Consider the following 15603-nt stretch of genomic DNA (forward strand, 5'->3'; position numbering starts at 1 on the left):
TTATTTAATTAAAATAATTTTTTAAATTGCAATTCAGTTGAATCATAAATATAGTTTAGTCGTAAAATTTGTTAGAATTCACTGAAATTGAATAAAATAATTCATATATATACATATTAATGTATGATTTATTGTTACTTTAAGAGACAAGTTAATTTTATGTGATGAGGAATGTTGGATGGAAAAAGCTTATTTGTCTTGGAATCATTCTCAAAATACGCAATCGTATTTGAATAATAAACCACTTCTGATTCTGGCCTCGGATAGCCGTTCATAAACCAAATTCTTCATCGTTTACATGCCATTATGCATTCAATTGAGGTCAAATGAGAACTATCCTTCATTGAAAGCATTAATTACAAATTGATTATTTTTATTTGTAATCCATCAATGGGTATTTGTAAGTCATTAATCAAAGATCGGGTCAACTTGTACGTATATCGATGATATCAGACAAATGACCGATCTTGGAAGTCCTGGAATATAAAAAAAAAGAAGCCAGGAGTCGAAGAAGCTAAAATTCCGATGTCGAGCTCAGGATATTAATCCTTGCCATAAATACTTTTTGCCATGTCACTTTAGTCTCAATAAAAGCCCTAACTCGGTCCATCCCGCTCTATATATAGAGAGAAAACTGTACGTGCGGCTTGTGCAAGTATGTGAGCCACAGCAGCTTGCCTATATACGCGGACAAAGACACCCAAGTTTCGTGCCGGGGAATGTAAGTGAGAGAGGAACTCGCTCGGAGTAGCCCAATGGACCCTGCCGCTATCCTTGATCTTGAATGGCTTCCTTTGCCTTTGCTTTTGATCTCGGTGGACATCGTCGTCGTCGTCGTCGTCGTTGGCGGCTGCTCTATCTCGCTTTTTTTTTCTCATTCGGCTCGTTCTTCTCTTGACCGACTATGCAAATATCCCTAAGTGGACCGAGCGTTCGCCAGGGAGTCTGCATAGAAGACAGCCCTATTCATTCAACATAGTCCAATTACCAATAGGCTAATTTATTAGACACTTACACAGTTTGTTAATTGATATTTGCTCTTCCAGTTGAAACATCAATTTCTATAATTGACTCGTGTTTGGCATCAGTTCATTCGATCAATGAAAAGAAAAAGAAATAATATTGACTTCAATTGATAGTCAATTTAATCGAGAGGACAATCGGTGAACGAGCTTGTAACTCAAATAAGAAGTATTTATCTTAACCAAGTCAGATGTTGGTTGCGTGGTCAGCATGACAATGCGGGTCTGCGGAAACTTGGACGAGTACTTCGATTAGTAACTTATTTGAACCAACTTCAAATCACTTATTTCTCCATTAGCCTAGTGAAGCGAGTTTGCAAATCCCGAGCATATCTCTCGAAGTGAAATGTATTTTTTTTCAGCAAACACTACTTCTCGAAACACGAAATATTCTCTGTAAATCATTGATGTTGTAACGGGTATTCGAAGAGAAAAAAAATTGCGGAGCGCAGTATTTTTTGCCAGCGTATACGACGACGTGAGCGTGCTGGTGCAAAGCATCTCGTGCTCCCCCTGCGCTTTCTCTCACTTCCGGCCAGAGGCCCTTTAAATAAGTGCACTCCATTTCCTCCGAGCGGCGGTGGGCGGCAGGCGGCGGGTGTCGTGGTTGTCGGCTCGGCAAAAGAGTAAAACCTCGGAACTTCCGGCGCATTATGTAGGGCGTGAGATAGCCCGAAAGCTCAAGGAGTTAAAAGCGCGCGCGTAAGCCGTCGCTTTTCCTCCGCTTCGCCTTTTTCCCTGTCACAGAATGATCGACTTCTTCGAGCTCTTTTCCTATCGCTCAGCCCTTGTGATTGAACTTTTGTGTGCCGTGAAAGCATTCGTGCAGCGGCGCGTATGTACGGAATATGAAATGTGTTCGCGGGTACTGACTTTGTTTTGTTGCTTTTCCGTTCGCACATGTGGGTATTCCACCGTTTTTCTCGTACGAAGCTTGAACAACCTGATTGCACTGTAAAACACTGTTATTACCCTACGGATAATGGGACTAAAAACTCTCGGGGTATATACGCGTAGTATCAGAGCACGTTTTTTGCAACTTAAAGTTGAAAAATTATTTTACTCAGCCAAGTCATAAACTTTAGTTTTTAATTAAAAAAAAGAAGCGCTCAAAAGTAAATGAGTTCGTTGGCGACGTAATTTCAAATCATTGAAAGTTTAATGTTCACATAAATGACGATCTATATTTTTACTTATTCTTATTGAAAACAATTTGGCAATCTAATGATAAGTATAGTGTGCATCGATTTGAAACTTCACTTTAATAGCTGTCACGTACGGAACGAATGAAGAAAAGTAATCAAATGATTACGATGATGAAAAGTATTTCTAAGAAAATGTAAAAAAAGACGACTCACAGAAGGTAGGTCACGGCGAGTTTAAGTTATAGCTTGCGCGCAGCTCTTTCCAATCCGATTATACTGTTCGTTACAACTTTTCCATGGGCTTTTGGCCGCTCGGGATAGTTGGTCTCGCTTTCCGCGTCGTCTAGCTCTCGTGTTTTTCTCATTAACATACTTTTCCGGGTCGTGCCGAATTATGTCGGGCGAGACCTATGTAGCTCGAGCCAGCGGAAAAGATGGGGCTTGATGCTCGTTTTCCTGGAATTTACCCGTGAAAAATTCCCTCGAGGGAGGGAGGGAGAGAGAGAGAGAGAGGATGGCTAGCCACCGATATATAAATTTCCCCCATCCAGTCTTACTGCTGCTGCTTGCTCTTGTTTAATCGAACTTTTACCATGTTATTTTCCGTGTTTCACTTGCTTTAGTTGCTTTAGTGCCGCGCTGAAAGCTATCCGCTTGGTAGACCATATTAATTGCTAGCGCAAAATTTATAAATGAGCAAGCCAACTTTTTCATTTGCCTTGATCTCAGTTTGACAAGAGAACGCGAGCCTCGCATCTGCACGCGACCTCGCGCTCGCGCAGAGTGGATACGCGAGACAAACAACAGCCGGCTCGCGCGGGGATACGCAATTAATTTCGAGGCTGCACAGCGGCACGGTGCAAGTTCGTATGCACATGGGCGCGTGAGAGATCGGAGCGAGGCTCGCGCCTTGCGAAATCGCCATACAGCCTGCGGGGCTTTTTTGGTTGAGCGAATATTGACCCCGTGAATCGGCAGCCCTCTTCGCTCGGTGAAAAATCTAGGGTAAACAGTAGCGAAGCGAGGCTCTGCGGTGCGCGCGTATACTTCAAACGAAATTCGTTCCTGGGGGAGGTGTACACGCCCATATTCCACCGGGTAATAAATTCTTACGCAAGTGCGTCGATCGCGTATGTATTTACACATACGCACGCACACATCAGCGGAACATTTCCGCAATTAGCTGTGCGAGGGTGAACTCTGTTCTTAAATATTTTATCAAGAACTTTGAAAAAACTATTTATATCTCAAGTTGTCGTTTATTGTTGTTTTCAATTGTTTTATTGCACAAATATATAGCATGCCTGTGTCTGTGCTATTCCTGCTGTCAGTTACTCGAAATACTCCACTCAGTCGTTTCTGAGTCAAAATAGAGTAATCAATACTCAATCAAGCCCTAATTAACACAATTTTCTTCCACCGAATGGGAGTAATATCAATGCACACTCGAAGCATTAGGTGCTAATAACAGTAACACTGAATAAATCTTAATTTTTCAGCGAAACATGCAATTTAACTACAGTGGATAAATTAAAAATTAACAAATTCGCTACTGTATGACTCAATATAGCTTATTCATGATTTTCTTTTATGTATTAATGGGCGTTTTAGAGCATTCAAGAAAAAGGACAATTCCTTCAGAATTCGATGTTTTATCAAATTTTCATCTGAGTAAATGAAAAAAAATAAATAAAAAAAATAAAACAAATTTACGATCGTAGAAAAGAATGTATTAAAATTCATGATTGAGCATTGAATCAGTAATGTTAACATTTTTATATTAATTTCATAATTACAGAATGTACACTACAGCAAGTAAAGATTAAGAAAAGAATAACAAATTTTTAAACAAACGCAAGCACAAATGAAGCGAACTACTGTTTGATCCTAAAAAAAATACAATGCGGTATTTCAATATCTCAACCGCAAAGCGTTTTGCGGTATTTTCGCTTTGGCCACCACCGCAAAAGTATGTCTGTATAAAAAATACAGTGAGCTACATAGATAACTCTAGAAGCTCGGGGGAGCATTGCATATGACTGATTGATACCTCTGAAAACAAACGCGAGCGCAGCTGTGAGATCAAAAGAGCCACACGGTATGTTCCATAGATCGCGAGCGTACGGCCCGCAAAAGGGATCAAAATAAAATCTGCAGTGTGAACGAAGAAATGGACGTACAAAAAAAGAGAGTGGAGTGCGATTTTCAATCGGACTAATTGCACTTCGATCGCTGGTAGCCAAGCTTCTTATAGAAATTGAAAAGCTCATCAGATTATTGAAGGAGGGTAACAGCATACGTCGCTAAGATACGAAGCTTCGTCGCACGAGAAGAAGAGAAATAAGGGATGAATTCTGTGTAGTCATGGTGTGGAATGAAGTAATAGTTTTAAAGACATAGTAGCGATGTGTAGGGAATGCGTAGGGGGATTAACGTTAGACTAGGGGGTGACTATGCGACGTATGGAAAAATAATGGATGACTGTGTGACACATCCGTATCGTATAACTTTTATAAATAGTCTTGGTAAATACATTCTATATCTTATAGATTATTATGTACATTTATGTGAGAAATATTTCAATTTTATACTCTCATTTTTTCAGCTAGGTACGAGTTTTATGCGCTTCATTTTTTTGTCCATTGTAAAATATATTTTGAACTATATATACATTTTCAGATCAATTTCATATTTGTTATCGGATTATTAAAATTATTACCATTTGAATCTATACGTATATTATTTTCGTTTAATTTTTAAATTCGTTTTTTATAAAACGCTAACTGCATGTACTTCTAAATAGAAATGTTTCCAAATAAATCTGTAACTTCTCAGCACAACCGGCTAAGTCTGTTTTCACGACTTCGAGTTACTTCTCTTTGAAGCTCAAATTAAATGAAATGTTGCTCTTGTCAAATTTGATTGTGAGTGAAAAAACATTGTGAATGCTTGGAATTCAAAAGTACATATTTTATTTAAACTTCGAAAACAGATAACTCGAAATTATGAAGGTACTTTTATTTATTTGAACTAGAATGTATACATAAATAAAAAGTCGAGTCAAAAAGAAATAAAAGAAATGTTAGTGTACCTTTGTTAGTATTTCAATTGCTCGTGAAACCTTATTAAAATCGTTAAGTTCTATCATCGTTTCATTAAAACATTACAGCGGACTTCACATTAAGATTTTATGCTTGTAATCAACTGTTACATGTTGCAATAAGTACGGTTATTTGATGAACTTTGTGTATTATGAGAACGTTAATATTGCAGGAGTATCTTATCTTGAATTTATACTTTCCAAAAACTTTATGCTTTCACTTATACTGCCATCAAATAAATAAAAGTCTACGTAAAAAATAAAAAATTTATTTCGATAATTTGAAACGCACACTAGGAAAATGCACAGTAAACTTATGTTGAGTAACGATTTAACATTATGCTGCTGCATTGACTAGTCCGTTAGCAAAAATTTAAACTTGTATTATATGATGATAAGTAAAATACTAGTAGAGGGGGTATAACAGAGGTTCAAGTAGACACGATGGCACAAGTTGTCCTCTTCTTTCTTCGTACAGTTCTAGTATCTACGTACGGATCTTGTTTAATAATATTTAATTGCGAGTTGTGCAGAAAATCTGGAACGGACCGGTGAGTGAAAATTGTTTTCTAAACGAAGCTTACAAGTCGCAAGTTCTTGCATTACTATTTAAATTGATAGTCCACGAAGCTTTATAATATCTTACGTTTTAGAATAAAATGGTAAAATCGAAGTATTATTTAATTGGTTAAATCGATTCATCATAAGTTGGGAATTCAATTACATTGTCCCCTTGATTATCGCAACGTCCAATTCATTTTTTGCATTCCGTGCATAACTGACAAGTTAATTGAAATCAGTTCATATCCAATTACCAAAAAAAAACATTGGCAAATTTAAATTTCTTCGGAATTTATAATGAGTTTTTTTGGAAAATGCTGACACTTTTACAATTAGACACTTATACAAATCATAGAATTTGGAAACGACTAAAGAGTAAATCATCTAAATACAAAAAGTTGATATTCACATGCGGCATTGGATGTATATTGTTAGAAGGCGAAAGAAGAGAAAAATGTTATCTCTTCAGATACAGCATGCTTATAAAGTTCATATTATAAACTTACAATGTTTGCTCTTACTGAATGTCAGTACAATGTAACTTTTAAAGACCTTGATATAGTTTATCAGTGAAAATTGTAAGTGTTGCTTGAATCGACACAAGAGTTGCTGGTGCCACTGTAAGTATCATTGATGCTTATGGTGCTACCAGTTGGTCAGCAACATAGATATAATAAATTTAATAACAATTATAATTTTACCTATGCCGATGGAAAAAGTATTTTTTTGCAAAAAATGATCGGTGTACGCTACAATGCGCAATCTTTATCATTCGTTGATTCAGCGAGGTCGTTAACGATTTTTACGTAGCAAATTTAAAAAGCATTGAAAAAAAAAATAGATACGAAGAAATTGCGAAACTGAAATGGTAACTTTTCCAGATTCGATCTGAATTCGCGGCAACAGATCTATCAGAGATCCTGAAAATTCTTATGAACTTTGCGAGAGAGCCGAGCTTCCACAAAATTGGCGGAAGTCCCTAAAGTTCCGCGGGAATTCCGCGCTGTAGCGATTCCCTTCCAGACCAGTGGCCACCGCCGCAATTCCTCTGCATTGCATGCGTGCACGCGCGTTAGCCCGAAAAGCTTCTTGCGCGCGAGGGGATATTACGTCGCATACATGTGCGAACACGCTCCCCCGGAATATCCGGGGATGAAAACTTTACGATACGCTTTGTACCTACGTGTGACTTAGCTTTAACCAAGTTTTTCGCTCAACTGGCTATTTTGCACATTAACTAGGCATGGGGACGAGGCATCGTGTAACCAGTGTAAACGTGTACAACTCGGATCGATGTCTCGTTTCGAAGGGCCCATCGAATATTTTAAATGTACGTTTAGAAAACTGCGGTGCAAAGCGTTTGCATCGAGCGCCACTGAATTAATATCTGTCTTCAACGTTTGTAATAATTACTCAAAAAATAACATATTTAGCGTATATAACTCATTTTTAGAATTGAACCGCAGTGATATGAATAGCAGTGGTCAACTTATGAACTTATCTACCGGAATCTTTACACTGCTGACCTAATGAAGCGTATAATGTAGCTCGGATCGCGCGATGCAACGTGCATTAAAAGTCGTATTACGTCATGCCCATTCGCGCACACAAAGACGAGTGACGTGATGTATACGAGCAGGCAGGGTATCAGAAGAAAAGTAAATAATGGGTACGTATAGAGGGGTGCCATGGAGATGCGTGTATATAAAGGTGCGTACGCGGATTATTGGCACATGCGCGCTGCTGAGCTCTCTAGCCGACGCGGCGCGACGGCAGCGCACGCGTCACGTAAGTACGTCTAGACAGCTCTCTCCTGCTCCGACTGTCCACAAGCAGTACGGCGTGGTTCACGGTTGCGACCGGCTGCCTATTTGCCGGCTCCTTTGCACTGTCGCTACACGCTAGACGTCAGCTGTGTTGTCGGCATTTCACAGAGCATTTCGTTGTTGCACCGTTCGCGCGACGTATCCTGTGAATTTTTCGTTGAGTTCCTTCCTTTTCTTTTTCATTCTAACGTTCAAGTGATTAATCTGTAACACATGAGTTTTCTTTCCTCTTAATAAGTGATCTTTTCCTCATCGAACTCTAGAAAGTCAAGTGCACATGCCCGTAGTTTCTGCAACTTACAACGCGGTGTCAGTGTCATGTTCTCGACGTAATATATAGTGAAGGCAGCGAGCTTCGTTGAAATTTTAAACTGCCAACTCCAGTGAGATTTCCTACATACTCTCGTGTACATCAGCTTCAATCTGCAACACGCAAAGATTTCAAAAATTCACGTGGCGCCTGTTTTGCATAAGACACCGTGACACACAAGTAAGATCAAGAAAATAATTATACTCGGAGCTTTTTCTTGCTCCTTGTGCACTCGGTTCTGGTTTTTGCGTTCGTGTTTACTTCTTGAAACTTGTTAGAGAGGAGAGCAGTAAGATGATCCCTGCACGTGTTCGCGTAATGACTCATTATTCGTAATTATTCTTATTTAGACTAATGAAAAGCTAGTCGAGAGACTGAACTGAGTTGTCGCTTGAGGTTCTTAGTCACGAGATGACAGAGATGAAAAAACTTTTTGAAAAAATATAAAAGAAGTACTTGCTATCAGGGAATATCGGATAAAAGCTGAAAACCGCAAACCTTCGTTTAAATATTTCAAAACGGGAACATTTGTCAGTTAAAGCAGCATTAAAGCTTCTTCCAAATTTATCAACGTCATAATGGAAAGAAAAATATTTTATATTTCGTAAGCGAGTTTCCAATTTATACGCGCAGAAAATAAAATTCATTTTTCATTCATCGTGAATAATCCAATTTTATTTTGAAAAATTATATTTCAGAAATCTATTATTTGTACTGGTTAATTTCGTTTTCTGATTCAAATATCGAATTATAAATAACAGATAGATTGTGTAAAATATAGGTATCATTTCACGGGAAATAAATATGTAATTTGATAGATTTTACAGTATCTTCCAGTAAGATACATATAAATATTAGCCTCAAAAAATGATCGATTCTTAAAATTTTGAATCATTCATGAAAAAAGCCATTCTAATTGTAAGAAATTAAAACAATGTATGGACGGGATTTTTATGAACTACTACTCGATTGGATCATTGTTGGGAAAGACTCCTGAAATACACTGAATTCTTTTTCGAAGTTACTAATTGAATTATCCTAACTTGATCGCTGGAAGTCTCTCAAAAGAAAGCAGGCTATAAAAGCGTAATTAGCAAAGTGTAAAAAGAGCAAATAAAAAAGAGCACGCAATTAAACATCAAAAGCTTTTCGATGCGAAGGTGCTGAAACGGATAGAAGTTGGCAAGTTGATTGATAGCTTCAAAGAAACTGCAGACGTGCCTTCGCGACTACATGCACACAAGCTTTACGCGTAATCCGTGCATTATAAATGCGTGTTAGAGTGTGCAGGACCTAGCGTTTAGTTTTCCTGCTGGTCTCGCTCTGCAAAAGGACGCTCTGCTGAATTATTTAAGGCGATACGACGACGTCGGCGTATCTATCTTTTCGTTTGAACTTTCGACTAAAGTCGACGCCCTACGGTTCCATGTCCTTTCGAGGACTCTATATGTTCAACCTGGGGAGTTATTGCTGTGACCCTTCAATTTATTTATTTCTCCTTGGGACAAACTTTTTACGGCTCTGCAATAAGACAGGAAATGATCTTTGAAGTTATCGTCGATTCGTACGACTTTATAGTCGATCTTGATATTTATGTTTCAGACAATTTTTTAAATGAAGCTTTAACGATCATTCTACTAATTATATGAATAAATGTTCGAAGAATTTTTTACAAGGTTATTCGTTAATCCAGACAATGAAAACGCGATGTAAATTGACCTTCATTTCACGGTGATGTGTAGTCTCGTTATCTCATTAGTGTTATTACTAGTAATTTGTTTCGCTGCAAATCAATTTCACCACCAATAACAAATTTCAGGAATTATTCGATTCGTCGATGACCTTAAAAAGCCAACAAAAAAAATACAGTCTCTATAAAGAAAAAAATCCATCGCGAGTTTACTGCCACGCGCGAATAGTCAGAAAAAGTTGATGGAAAAAGTTGGAATCAATTTCTATCGAGCAAATACAGGAGAATCGCCTTTTTTGCTTAGGACGCAGATCTATTGTGTACGCAAGAAACATCTCGCTAATAAAAAAAAAAAAAGAAAAAAAAAACAAACACACGCCAATTTCGTTTCGTCCGACTTGGCGTCTCCCGTGGAGTTTGAAAAAATGAGAGAACCGGCTTCCTCTGACAAGAGGTGCCCGCATTGCGTGTGTAAAATCAAAAATAAACAGATATATCTAAAATAAACGCACACAGCGTGGCTCCGGAAATTAAAAGGCAAATGTATTCGCGGTCGCGTCTATTTTTTATTTTGTCGAAAACTTCAACGCTGCGGCAGTTCCAGGTTGCACGGTAAACTTTCTTGACGCACGCAGACACGTAGACGCACGCATGCACGTCTGCGTATGCTCCGCGTCGCGTGTCGCTTCTTCCTGACTTTCCAGCAGCGACGATGTGTCGCACTTGTTGGGCTACTTTCTGAAATTTTGGCGCTTGGATGAACACTCAATGCTTGTTTTGGGCAAGTGAAAGTCAGCCAACTCTTCTACTTCATGCTCTTCTTATCGCGTGGAAGTATTTTGATTGATCTATGTTTGTTTCGTCTTACCTGTATACCACGCGACTCGCACAGTTTGGAGTGCAGAAACAATAATAATGAAGTTTCTCGTCCTGTACGTACTAACAATCAAACATTATTCATGAACTAAATGAATGAAATAACAGAGACGGAAAAGTTGGAAACTAATAAACGTAAAGTCAATATTCGGCGCGAGAGGAAGAAGAGAGAGAGAAAGTCAAGAAGTTCCCCGCAAGCGAGAGCTAAAAAAACACGCAGGCGCGCTCGGCTCGCTCATTACTTAATCCTCTCCATTAAAATCAAGCCCAGCGCGTTAACTTGAAAAACCGGACCTCGAGTCGTCGTCGTCGTCGTTGTCGTCGTCGAGTTTCGCCGAAAATAAACGGCGCTCTCACGCTCAGTAGTTGAACCGCACGGTATATACACTCGGCTGTGCATTCTCCTTTCGAGCTTGTACAAACGTCTTGAGAGTTTTATAGCGAAGAGTAGCGGCGCGCTTGCTGACAAATTGTAAATTCTCATTAGAGTGCTGCCGCGCGAGGAGCTTGGGCGAGGCCTAGGTCGCCGGCTCATTAGCCCAAACTTTCCGGCTTCGAATTAATCTCTGCGAGAGCAGCTGCTATGTCGGATTAATGCCGCTCACTTCTCTACTCTCCTTTCTTCCTATTTGACAAACTCACTCACTCAAGCTCTTCGGACTTATGTCAACGTAACGCTTGGCCCTCCCCGATCATTGACTTTGCACTCTTCGATTGCACCAGTAATCACGACTGGACCTTTCTTGTTAAGTACTAGCTTCCTTTCTAGTTTTCGTCATATAAAGGAAAGAACTGTTCTTTAATAGTGAAGAACTGTTCTTTAATGCGCCCTTGGGTAATACCAATCATTTTGTTGATTGGCGCAACGTAAATAAGATGGCAGAAGGCATATATCCGGGACAATTTTTTGCACGAACGCGTGGGTACAGGTTGAAAATTAAGGCCGGCTCGCGCACAACGGAAATCGAATTAAGGAGTAGCGAGTCGAGTAAGAGCGAGCTTCATTGGGCAGAACGGTCTTCCACTACTAGCTGAAGCTTTCGAGAGCTTTTTTCTCCTCACCCTGCCCAGTTGAGATGCCACTCAGACGCCGCGAACGAATCGTAATAAGTACTCTCGACACGTTCGTTCTGCGAGCGCGCGAGAGAGAGAGCAAATTATGAAAAAAAGTCAAGACATTGAATAAAGAAGAGTTGCGAGATCGACGTTGATGGAGCAAACCAAGTGATAGAGCATCATTTCGTTATTTTGCAATGATATAAGAATTTCGGGGAACTGTTAATAATAATTACCCTTCCTTCGAGCAGTAGAAAACTTGTTGCTTTTTTTATTCATTGCGGTTCTAGCTTGTACTCTACTTTTTTACGGCTGTTGAAATGATGGAAATGCATTAAAACGAACATGGATTTATTTACTTTTTAATAAAATAATAAAGGAACGCATATGAAAGAACTTTAATGCAAAGAAAAATAAGATTGGATTAATAGTAGCTAGGCACGAATTCGATATATAGGAGATGTGAATCGAGCTAAATGCAGCAGCAAGCTTGTCGAGTCCGAGTGATGTATACTGCAGCGGCGAGTCGTCACGAAAAGCTCTGGTTGAGAGATAACGTCGACCCTAAGAGAGAGGTGACTGCGCAATCACTTCACTTAAAATCCGGCAAATCTCGAGTTTTATATAGTGCAAGCTCTAATCGAAGTTTTTCCATGATTAAATGAACATTTCTCGTTGTGAATGGCTTTGATTGAAGGGAAAAGAAATGAGAAATGAAAAATGCAATTTTATTTAACGGTTGAATAAAATTTTCCACACTGAATGTATTTCTGTTTTTGCGGCAGCCGGGTATCCGAGAATTAAAATGCCTTTTTACGATTAGAACGACTTTCGATTTTGTAATAGAGCATGATCTCCGATCTTCATAGCTCTTACTTGAAAGGCAAAGACGTAAAAAAGTAGCAGCTGGCCCTTATTGGAAAATTCAAACGAGGGTGAAGCTAAAGAAGTTCATTTTATTGAGTTGACTGCGTTGGAAGTGGGTCAAGCTATGCGCGGACTCGATTAAAATGAATTTATTCAAATCAGCGCCGAGATTTAAACTCGATTCTCACTCGATATAAACAAGCTTAAATTCTCACCCCCGGAACCGGAGCCGCTAAATTATTCAGAACCTCCTGGACGTGGTAGCGTTCAATATTCATGCTCTGAACGAAGAAAAAAGGAAGAGTGAGAGAATAAAAAAACAACGAGAGACGTAATCAAACGTGCTGCAGGTAATCAAGTTTTGCTATCTCGAATGCTGGCGTGCGCGGTTTTCAAATGACTGGTTTTCACGCGCATTAATGTTAAATTAAAATCCAATCTCCGGAAAGCGCGCGAGCGAGCTTGCAAGCTGCATGTACGTGTGAGCTGGCGCCCGTCGTCTATATAGATGAGAGCGGAAGAAAAGACAAGGGACGAGCCAGCTGGCGTTGCGCAAGGTGGAAAATAAGAGATAAAGTCAGGCGCATGAGCGTCGCCCAGCAGTGCAGTGCACAAGGCAAAATCAAGGCGAAACTGTCTTCTCTCGTTGTCGCTTCCCACACGATGTAGCCGCCTCGAGGAGTAGAGTATAACGCGGATGAAAAATGATAATGAAAATAAATGGCTCTGCAAACGGAAAGGATTTTTATTGCTCGAACGGAAATGTGAAAGTTGAAAATTGTCCGGACCGCGGATTCATAAGAATATCAAGCGCAACAAAAGACGAGTAGCCTCATCAAATATTCAACATTTTCACTTACTCGGTCAAGTCTATTTCATATCTAATATATTCATTGCTCTATTATACTACGATTAATTAGTTGGACTTTGCTTATTTTTAATAGAATTTGGACTTTTGCGTGGAATCATTACTTGCTATTTCGAGTAATAATATCGATCAAATTTGTGGTTCTCAAATTGGACGCTGTATTTTCTCAAATACTACAAATTTCTTCTCCACGGTGTATTTTTACAACTGGATAACGATGTTTTCAATCCATTCGCGGGAAATAGACAGCTTCATTTCCTGCGGTGCGACAAATTTATTTATATATTTAACTCTATCTCGTAAATGATAAAAACTACTATTACTGGAATGGATATCATAACTTAGTATACAGCTAGGAATAACTTGACGTTTAAGCAAAGCCTAATAGGATACTTCCGAATCGAAACCGTCAGTCATAATTTTCGTGGACATTTAATCAAGTTGGATAAGCCGAGCAGCCTTCATAATGCATAGGTCGCTGCAGCCGCAGTGGCATACATTCTAATAGATGAAGCTTGCTCAAGCGAAACCGCCTTGAGTATCCTAAATGTCATTATTACGAGTACACATTGGCGTCTATGCATTCACCTCTGGTGTTATTTTTTTTTTCATTAATTAACTTTAGCTTACAGTTGTTCAATATATGAAAGAGTGAATCAGGGAAGCATTCACTCATTTTATATAATTTAAAATATTAGATCAAAACAACGAATAGTTTCAATAAATTTCTGACTTTGTTTAAAAAACAAGCCTACCAGAGCGTGAGCTTTAGTCCGTTATCGTAGTAGATTTACAAAACAAGTTTAATAGAAAAGCGATTGTTGAGAATAGTAAACTAACTACAGATCTATCAAGATAACTTATCGTTATAATACCTCAATTACAGTTAGAAGTTTTATTGTCCTTGTCACAACGTGAGTGATTGATAATTAATTTTTCAATTTCATTTTGCCGCTAAATTTTATAAGTGAATATGAATCTGAAGTTAGCAATTTTTCAAAACTATACAAATATACGATTAATTGCTTGCTTGTAAATACACACTCAAAGTTAAATTAGTACTTCCCGCTGGAACTCTAAAATAATGAAAGGATATCTCGTGTTACAGAGAGACCATCTAAGTAGAAGGGTCGCCTGATGAAGTCGACGGACGACGGCAGGTCGTGAAAGTGCAGCAGGAAGAGACAAAGCCTGGGCCCGCGTGGCTCGTAACATGAGGCAGCGCTAAAGCCGAAAGTACGACGCACATACACGCCTACGTCAATACATAGCGTGAATCCAACACTGGCAAAACTGGGCAGCGCAACGCTCGACAAGATGTACAAACTGCTGAGACGCGGCTCGGGCCGCATGCTCGTGCTGTGCGCGATCCTGCTATCGGTGTTGCTTTGCCTCTACTACGTGAGTCAAACGCAAAACTCACCCGGTGGCTCGGCTGGCATCATCGCCGAGGTTGCACCATTCGAGCGTGTGCTTACCTCCGCCTTGCCGGATTATAGCGAACCCCCGGATGGACAAGTTGCACCGGATACTTGTCCTCACATCGCTCCCAGGGATACGGATATCGACGCTCAGGCCGAATTTGAGAAGTTCGACTTTCAGGTAATCATTATTACCGTTCATTCGATATTTTTTCTATTACATCAATTTGCTATTTTTATTGACAAGGCATAGAAAGAAGGACATTTTCTCACAGTTTTATTACTGAGTTTTTTACACTGATGAGTTTTCGATTGATGGTTTCAATTTTACTGTTTGATTGCGATAACACTCGATAGCTATTTTATAGTAGTTTTAAGTTCTTTGTGCCGATTTTAATTTATATACTTCGGTTGATAAAAGATTTTTTTTTATTTTCCAATTGGTCAGCGGAAAATCTTTATCAATAAGTAAGAAAAAAAATTTTATGTAACAAAGATTAATCCACTCTGGCAGTCTATAATTCCATTGTTCAATTTTGGAGACACGAATATTCCTAATAGTCTGGTTAATTGATAGAATATGGTCCATGTTTATTATGCAAGTTTGATTCATGTTCAGAGAAACTTTGTATTAGTCCGGGGAGAACGTTGTAGGATTGTAATAACGGTTTGTACGAACTACATTTGCTTTGAGCACTTGGATTACATATTTAATTAAGTAGAAAATCTAGCGTTTGTTACTCTGTATATAAGCAATTAACGGCTAATTTGTTATTAATGTAATGATACCACCAATCTACTAAGTAATGTAAATTCATGAATGGAACATTATCGTAATATCTCACGCCTACATCATGGTTA

The 15603-nt window shown here is 39.0% G+C and overlaps 1 protein-coding gene across 2 annotated transcripts in view; it reads left to right on the top strand.

The window, feature by feature from the left end:
* The window catches only part of LOC131668661 (alpha-mannosidase 2), a 141686-nt gene that overhangs the window by 22117 nt on the left and 103966 nt on the right, over positions 1 to 15603 (top strand). Inside the window, exons 1-2 of one of the 2 annotated variants that reach the window (XM_058943017.1) lie at positions 7683 to 8144; positions 14430 to 14923. In XM_058943017.1, coding sequence (XP_058799000.1) covers positions 14639 to 14923 — 285 coding nt within the window. In that variant the 5' untranslated portion in view covers positions 7683 to 8144; positions 14430 to 14638. Of the gene's footprint in view, positions 1 to 7682; positions 8145 to 14429; positions 14924 to 15603 lie in introns of those variants that run through there. The other variant, XM_058943018.1, reaches the window with a different exon arrangement.

This window comes from Phymastichus coffea, unplaced genomic scaffold, assembly GCF_024137745.1.
Source record: "Phymastichus coffea isolate CEN01 unplaced genomic scaffold, Cenicafe_Pcof_1.1 PCOF00082, whole genome shotgun sequence".
NCBI classification, from domain to species: domain Eukaryota; kingdom Metazoa; phylum Arthropoda; class Insecta; order Hymenoptera; family Eulophidae; genus Phymastichus; species Phymastichus coffea.